This window comes from Poecilia latipinna, unplaced genomic scaffold, assembly GCF_001443285.1.
Source record: "Poecilia latipinna isolate Pla-1442-1.1 unplaced genomic scaffold, P_latipinna-1.0 Scaffold891, whole genome shotgun sequence".
Classification (NCBI taxonomy): domain Eukaryota; kingdom Metazoa; phylum Chordata; class Actinopteri; order Cyprinodontiformes; family Poeciliidae; genus Poecilia; species Poecilia latipinna.
In genome coordinates, this window is record NW_015113507.1 from 90531 (window position 1) to 98936 (window position 8406).

Below are 8406 nucleotides of genomic sequence, written 5' to 3' on the forward strand. Positions count from 1 at the left end.
ATTTCCTTTTGTATCCTTTTGACTCTGTGCTTGTTAAAGTACAGTGAATTATATTAACTTAATGTTGCCAAACATGTAATGGTTTCAGAAATTAGCCCAAAACTGAAGATACTCACCAACCATCGTTTTCAACAACAGTGTCTCCTGCGGTGGAAGCTGCTCAGCAGTAAGCTGAGTTCTGTTGTTAAAGAAGGAAAAATTATCCGTCTTGTTGGAAAGAACCTGATTTAAGCTTCAATATTCGCTTAATGTACTCACATGGAGATTTAAAACCTTGGTGAAATGCGCAGTGAAAGGAATTCCAGATGGGTTTTCCTGCTTTTTTTTTGTCCGCCTTTGAACGGGAAAAGTCTTAGCCATAGACATACTATATCTTATAGTATGTCTATATAGTATGTCTATGGTCTTAGCGCCACAACCTGAAGAGGCGGGAATTTCCCATGAACTGTTGCACTATTGGCCGTGACTCTTAATACGTCACAGGGAGGAGCTCTTCAGAATCGAAACAAAGTCCTTTTCTGTAAATCCTATTAAAAATGAACGAATTACTGCTTGAAACTTAAAATAAAGCAAAGAAAACGTAAAGAAACAACCTGAAAATTAACCAAAATGTTGGTTCTGATTTTTTAAACAACTTTTATCTACATCTACTGTTTTATAAAGAAAAGCAGTAACACTTTATTTGAAGGGGTGCGCATAAGACTGACATGACACTGTCATAAACATGACAAAACACCTGTCATGAACATAAAGAAGTCTTTATGAATGTTTATGACAGTTGTCATGAAGTTTCATTCGATAAATAATGACACTTAATGAAAAGTTGCTCTAAAAGTTGCTCTAAAAGTCCATTAAAAGTGCCAACTTTGCATGATTTTGTAAATTATGATAATTTAATGCAAAGTTGGCATTTTTAATGGACTTTCAATGCAACTTTTAGAGCAACTTTGCATTAAAAGTGTCATTATTTACCTAATGACACTTCATAACAACTGTCATAAACATTCATAAAGACTTCTTTGTGTTCATGACATTTGTTATGTCATGTTTTTGACAGTGTCATGTCAGTCTTATGCACACCCCTTCAAATAAAGTGTTACCAGAAAAGCTTATGTTAATATATTCATAAATGTTTATTGTTGGCTATTTAAACACACACTGGTCCATAGAAACTGTAAAAAAAATAGTCTAATTTTATTTTTCATCTATTCCAAGTGGATATGAATAATTCATAATGATTTCATTTGATTAGAGCCAAACACCGAAAGGTTTATTTCAAAAGGTGATTTATTACTCAGAATTTCTTCTCATAGAACAAATGTATTTGCAAATAGGACTGAATTTACCTTTTACTGAGTTACACTAATAACTTACATCACAGCATCAGTAAAGTTTTACAGTAATTAGATTTACTTTTTTGGTGTGTGTTCTTAATGATTCCAGATTTGTTTTATTATTGTTGTGTTTGTGTTGACCTTTGTTCACCAACTATACTGAACTATAAAAGTCCAGTACAGTCCTAAAGTAGGACTACAATAGATTCAGGTCAGTTTCAGTTGTGTAGCTACTGCTGGTAGCTTCTGGACTTCTAGCAGTAGCCTGGGCAGCACATGGCAGCAGGAAGAACGTAAAAGGAAGTGTGATGGTTGGGGAATTTTGGATTTGACTAATGTTTCTTTGACATTTAGTTTCAGTCTGAAGATGTTTGATCAGCCAACCTGAGCTCCATTTGTTCACCAACATGTTGGTTTATTTTAGCTGAAGAATGAAAAGAAAAGCCTGGGCTTAATCACATTCACACTTTATTGTAAAGGAGCATCCAGCAGAACAGTTTGAACACATTTTCATCACCACACAGATGAGGAAGAGGAGGAGGAAGAGAAGCAGGCCTTCTCCTGGTTGGTCAGTGGGACAGACATCTGGGAATGGTTTGGAGGAACAACGCAACATTCATCCAACAACAAACATCAACAGTAAACACGATTCAGAATAAATTATCCAGACTCCGCCCCCTCGCTTGATCCAGGACCAAATCAGACTGCAGGTCGGGTGGTGAACCTTCACCAGGGGTCAGAGGTCAAGCCCTGCCGTGGCTCCTTTATGTCACCATGTACTCCTGGCGCTTGTTGAGCCGCACCTGGCAGAGCGAGATGGCGCCCACCGCCACATAGATGGCGGCGGCGATGAAGCAGTTGATGCCCACTTGGCGGTAGAGAGCGTAGATCCTCTGAGGCGGCTGCTTACTGCAGGACAGAGCACACAGTGGTTAGCCTGCGTTCTGGTTCTGATCCCAGCCTGACCCGGCTGACTGAGACCAAACCAGACACAACCTGAACCCAGGCCAGATGATTGGAAAGTTACAGCCAAAAATGAACAGAAATAATTTGGCTTATTTAGCCTGTTTCAGCCATATTTTCACCAAATTATTCATTGATTTATAAATATTACAGTTTCAAACTAGACATTTTTCAGTATTTAGTTTGCTAATTACATGTTTAGTTTGAAGCTAAAGAAATGAGATTAGCTCCATTATTTTCTCTTATATCAAACTAAATAACTCAGATTAGTGCTGATAATTTTTTAGATGCAAATTCAAAGCTTCCTGGTCTTTAGTTGGACTTTCTGTTCCAGCAGAACCATCAGAACTTTTAACCAAAGTTGCTGTTGGATTATATCTGCTTCTATTGAGTCAAAGGAACTTGGAGATGTTGAGTTTTCATAAATATGATCCTTTGCACCACAAATGTTATTAAAAATTTTTCTTATGGTTTTTAATTGTGGATGAAGCAGAAAACCTCATGCTGTTCTAGTTCTGATCCGATTTGATGTTTAGTCCAAAAACCAAAGAACAGAAAAACTAATCCAGATGTTTAGTCAAAACGAGCTTTGAGAGAGGCAAGTTGAGATCCAGATCTATTTTTACCTTCCACTAAACCTTCTGCTTTACTCCAGAGTCTATTTTAAACTGAACTTGAAGGGATTCCAGACGTTGGTTTTAACCTTCAGATCAGATCTGGTTTTATCTGGAGGAGGCCTCTCGCAGTTAATCAGATCAATTCATGGCATGATAAACTGAAATTACCTCCACAATTTCCATCCCGATTCATATTTATTTGTTTACAGAGACTCATCTGTTTTATTAATAGTTTCTGTTGTGAGTGGTTTTTCTTTCAGTTTTATTTACTGTTTTTCTTTTTTTTGTTTTGGACATTTAAAACGTCTCACAGTTCCAGTGATAAGAGTTTGTTACAAAATTAAAGTTTATTGGTACCTGAGAGCGCAAACCTGAATTATCATTAAATTACTTGAAAATGGTCTCAAAAGAACAGCATTGTCGTTCATTGTAATAATTACTCGGATGGGTTGCCATGGTGACAGGCTGATTCAGGACTAGACATTCAAACCGTCTTGTGACTCACTCTTCCCAGATGTCCTCTTCGGTGAACGGGACGTCCTCAATCAGAACCGCCGAGTTGGTGCTGAAGAAAATCCCCAACATGCCCTGGAAGACAAGAGCAGAGGCTCAACATGAGGCGCGGGGGCGCAGCAGGGACGCTCAGACCAACACAGTGGAGCATAAAAGCAGATGGAAGGAGAAGAAGTTAAAGTTTACAGTTAAAACTGTTTTTATGATGTATTCATCCCCTTTAATATGAAACCCCCAAATAAAATCCAGCACAAGTCATAAAATCAGTAAATATATTTAATCTCTATGGCATTTAATGCTAGTATTAAGAACTTATCTGTGAAGATCTACATGGAAAATGTTGTGTGCAAATTCAATCGAACACTGACACATGGCAGTGGCAGCATTATGCTGTTGGAAGGTTCAGTTTCCAGCAGGACGACCACCTAAACGTCCAGTCACAGATATTATTGGATGCTTTAGATCAAAACAGATTTATGGGTCAGAATGAATGGCCTAGTCAAAGTCCAGACAAAAGATTGTGGTGGAGAAAAACCCCAGATGACCTGCAGCCAGTAGGAGCTTAGACTCCGTGTGGAAGGGCAGAGTACAGATGCACACCGCACTATTCAGATTTTATTTGCCAAAAAAAAGCACATTAATTATTTCTCCTTCAGAATTAAACACCATTTTGTGTTGATTTGTCAGTTTTGGAATCGTGGCTATAATCGAACTTCCTGCTGTAGAGAATCACATGAGGGTCACGTGACTATGCCATGGAGGAACCAGTCAGAACAGACCGGAGATCAGTGAACCAGTCCCGGTTAAAGACCATCATCCACCCAGGCCCAAAGATCACCAGCACCGGGTGACCCCTCCGGCTAACCTCCCATCCCGTTAATTAGACGCAGACAGATCCGCAGCCACAGTACATTCAGTTCAACTGCCTGGGGTCCGTCTATCTGCTGACTCTCGCACAGGAATTATCCTGAGCCATTATTTGATCTGAATATGTTCCACAGCATCTCAGAAATAAATCAGATCCCAAATATCAAGCTTTCATATTTTGTGTCAAATGTAAAAAAGAATGATCCATTTAACAGTATTCTATCCAGGAAGTAGTCGGCTCCCATTTGGCTTCTTACCAGCATGATGATCCCCCAGATGCTGATCACCATCCCGCAGGCGGCCATCTTAGGCCCGCAGAACAGAAGCGACGGCATGTCGGCGTTCACCAACCAATCAATCAATTAATCAAATCTTATTTTTCCGTTTGATTATCTGAACAGATCAGAAACGATCCATTGAAGGACAGAGCGCCGCAGTCAGCTGATCCTTAGCGCTCGGCTTTACTCGGAAGCATTCGGAGCTCCGCCTCTTCCTCTGAAACGGACCAATTGCATTGAAGTGGTAAAATCGCGCAGTGTTCGCCACATCCTGTCTGGTTGCCATTGTTGTTCTGCATCTTTATTTTTATCCTAAATATGTATTTTCTGATGTAAATGCAACAGCATTGAATCCTCCTATTGGCTGCAAACCTCCGGAACTAAGCCGCCGTTTGAAATTAAACACAGTGAGGCTCAAATGGAGCTAACGGGCCGCTAGCAACAGGCTAACTGAAGCTAACGGTGGCTAACTTGTGTTAGCTTTGTTTTTGTTGTGATTTCGTTCAAACAAACACATAAGTCCTAAAATGACATCGGCCTCTGCTAAGGTAAGCTGTCTCTTGTTTTCACCTGTCCGAGCATTTAATATTCTCAGTGTCCGAACCTTTTAAATAGCTAATCTCTCAGCTGCGCACCGAATCTTATTCAGAAACTTAGCAATTATATATTTTTTGGGGTTTAAAAATAATACAGACTGGATAGGATAAATAGATTTTTTACGAAACAAATCATCAGAGTCTGTAGATGAAATCGGCTCACATTAACATTATGTATGAGTTAAATAATAAAGAAATAAATACTCGGTGTTGTTGATGGTTTTTCTCCATTCAGTTCAGTTTTTATACCAAAGTAAACAAATAAGTCATGTGTCAATAGATTTTTTATTTTTATTTTTATAACTAACAAACTCTATTCCTCACCACACTTTCACTACCTGATAGTATATCATCAGTGTTAGTGGACTATGTTTAGTCATTAGCAGTCATCAGGGAACTTCTGAAAGGGGCTGAATACTTCTGCACATCAAACTTTTCTCTTTTTTTAGTTGTAAATTGTTTGAAATGAAGAATATATTTTTTTCTACTTCACCATTGTGTCACACTTTGTGTTCACTTTAGATTCCAGGGAAACATATTTATGTTTGTGGTTGTAATGTGACCTAAATATAGAAAAGTTCAAGTTCAAGTGGTATAAATGCTTTTGCAAGCCACTGTACATGTAACAAATGTAACAACTGGATTGAATGATTTAAAAAGTGATGATGTTGATGATCGAGTGTGATGATGAAGAGTTGGATGTCTTCTCTGCAGGTCGGGGAAATCTTCTCTGCAGCTGGAGCTGCTTTCACCAAGCTGGGCGAACTGACCATGCAGCTTCACCCGGTGTCTGACTCCAGCCCTGCAGGGTGAGCCTCACCCTCACACCGTCACAGCTAACCGGCATGAAGGCTCATGCTCAGCTCTCTCTGACATGAATCCGTCCTGCCAGCCTTTGAAACAAGTCAGATCTCTGAAATAATCAGGAAACTGTTCGTTCCTCTGTCTCTGTACACAATCACAGCAAACAGCAGCAATTTAAAGCAGTTATGGAAAATAAATCTATAGTTCTGTAACCTCACATGTATCAGACCTGTTCCCATCAGTCTGTTTCAGTTCAGGCTTCAGGGTGGTTTTTAAATCAGTTTGAATTAGAGCTGAAGTGTAACGAGGATCGATCCCTGTGGAACTCCAGAGACGCCTCTCACTTCCTATTTGAGTCTTACAGCTGACCCAGCCTGTGCTGGTTCTGGTCTCTGACCCGGTTCTGGAGGCAGCTCCTCCACAGTGCCGTGGGTCGGTTCTGTACCGGCAGGACAAACTGAAGTGACGCTGTGTTCGTCCTCAGAGCCAAATGGACGGAGACGGAGATCGAGATGCTGCGCCTGGCCGTGCGTCGCTTCGGAGACGACCTCAACAACATCAGCACCGTGATCAAAGAGCGCACCGTGTAAGTCTTAAAGGAGCCACAGCAGGTTCCACTGGGTGTCCAGCAGGGGGAGCATGCACGGTCGTCATGGTGACATCTTAAGTGTGACAGCAGCAGCTATATAAATGCTACACCGACATGGTATTTAGCAGATGCTAGCACTGTACCAGCAAGGTAGTGCTAACGTTAAAGCACTTTACCAACATGGTATTCAGTGAACTAGCGCTGAAGAAGTGCTACACTAACACTGTGTTTAGCAGAAGCTAATGCTAAGTTATATAGAAACATGGTATTTAGCTAAAGCTAGCGCTACATGAGCAAAGTATTTACTTGAAGCTAATGCTGTACAAAGATGGCATAAAGCAGGAGCTAATTGTAAAGCACTAAAATGCTAACTTTAGCCATGTTGGTACATACCATGTGTCAGTGATGCATTACATCATAGCTCTACAGTTGAGTATTGCTAATTCTGTTGCTGATTTTGTCTATTTAACCAAAAGCACCAAGAACATAAGTAGATTTTAAACTGTTTACTGTATACCAATGCATTCTGGGTACAGAGTAAACTTTTGCTGCACCACATCACATGTGAAGTTGGTGAGGAGAGGAAATGGGAAAGCTGTGTCTTCAAAATAAGAGCATGAATATAAACGCCTAACTTTATTCAACTGAAAGTTTACAAAACAGCCAATTATAGCAGTGCTTTAGAATCTATCCAGAAAAATTAATTTAACTGCGCTAAGCGTTTTTAAAGTTAGCAAAAATGCTAATTGAAAGATTAGCTTTGCTGTCAGCATTAGTGGTTTAGCAGGTCAATGGAAGTGTTCCCACTGCTGCTGAAGCCTCTCTGAGCTGCTGGTCAGGTCCAAGCTGAGGTGTACAGAGACAGACCAGAACCAGAACCCAAACTGACAGGTCCAGAACAGATCCCTGGTGTTTAGGATGATGTCATCATTAGGTTGATGTCATCACATGTCTGATGGCCTTCAGTCGTCCTCCTTTCTTGCTGTCGTCATGTTTTTTCTTCTTTGTGGGGGTCCTGATGACCTCTTGACCTCTGTGTCCCATCTCCAGCTGTGAGGTGGAAGCTGATTGGCTAATCTTCTTCTTCTTCTGCAGCGCTCAGATAAAGAGCACAGTGAAGAGGAAGCTGTATGAGGACAGCAGAGTCCCCATCGCCACCGAATCCCCCAAGAAAACTGTGAAGAAGGCCGCGGTTGCTATGGCGCCAGCCCCCGTCCCCGCAGCCCCTGCCATGATTGCCGTACCGACCTCGCAGGTCGTCGTGGCGACAGGGATGCAGAACAGCCCGTCGTTAGCCCCGCCCATTAAAAAGCAGAAGACAGCAGGTGAGAGAGGAGCGAGACTGAACATTCTTCATCGTCGTCCTCCTTTTCCTCATCACCCTCCTCTTCCTCCTGCAGACGTCACGCTCAGTGCTCTGAACGACTCGGACGTCAACAGCGACCTGGTGGACATTGAAGGACTCGGGGACGGCTCATCCAACAAGAAGCTGAACTTTGACCAGGGTGGGTAGACATTGCCGTTTGGTTCCGACCCATTTAACCAGAACCAGGAGGTTCTGTATCTGCAGTTCTAACCGTTCTCCCGTTTCCCCCAGAGAGCCTGAACCTGGACTCCAGCCTCATCATGAACTCCAGTGACCTTCCTCTGCTGTCCCGCTGACCTCTACGCTGAAGCTCCAGCCCCTCCTCTCCCTACAGGCTTTTATTCTGAAAGGACAGTGGAGCCAGTTTTACTGTAGAGGAGGCTGCAGGTTAATTGATCCCCGACCAGAACCAGACTGACCCGTTGGGTTCTGGATCTGGTCATCTGATGTTAATAAACAGCTGTTTGTTCTGGGTCAAA

The 8406-nt window shown here is 41.6% G+C and overlaps 2 protein-coding genes across 3 annotated transcripts; one reads left to right on the plus strand and one right to left on the minus strand.

The window, feature by feature from the left end:
* Positions 1 to 1785: 1785 nt before the first annotated feature.
* Positions 1786 to 4739, minus strand: rnasekb (ribonuclease, RNase K b). Its single transcript, XM_015048556.1, has 3 exons — positions 4552 to 4739; positions 3420 to 3502; positions 1786 to 2243 (listed from the first exon to the last, which is right to left on the minus strand). Exons 1-3 carry the CDS (start codon positions 4627 to 4629, stop codon positions 2099 to 2101), a joined length of 306 nt encoding a protein of 101 aa, XP_014904042.1. The 5' UTR covers positions 4630 to 4739; the 3' UTR covers positions 1786 to 2098.
* Positions 4740 to 4821: 82 nt separating this feature from the next.
* Positions 4822 to 8406, plus strand: bacc1 (BPTF associated chromatin complex component 1). 2 transcript variants are annotated; one of them, XM_015048554.1, is made up of 6 exons: positions 4824 to 5120; positions 5883 to 5977; positions 6457 to 6558; positions 7657 to 7886; positions 7962 to 8066; positions 8159 to 8406. In XM_015048554.1, exons 1-6 carry the CDS (start codon positions 5100 to 5102, stop codon positions 8221 to 8223), a joined length of 618 nt encoding a protein of 205 aa, XP_014904040.1. In that variant the 5' UTR covers positions 4824 to 5099; the 3' UTR covers positions 8224 to 8406. The 2 variants fall into 2 exon arrangements, with proteins under 2 accessions (XP_014904041.1, XP_014904040.1); XM_015048555.1 differs by lacking the exon at positions 6457 to 6558 and having other exon boundaries at positions 4822 to 5120.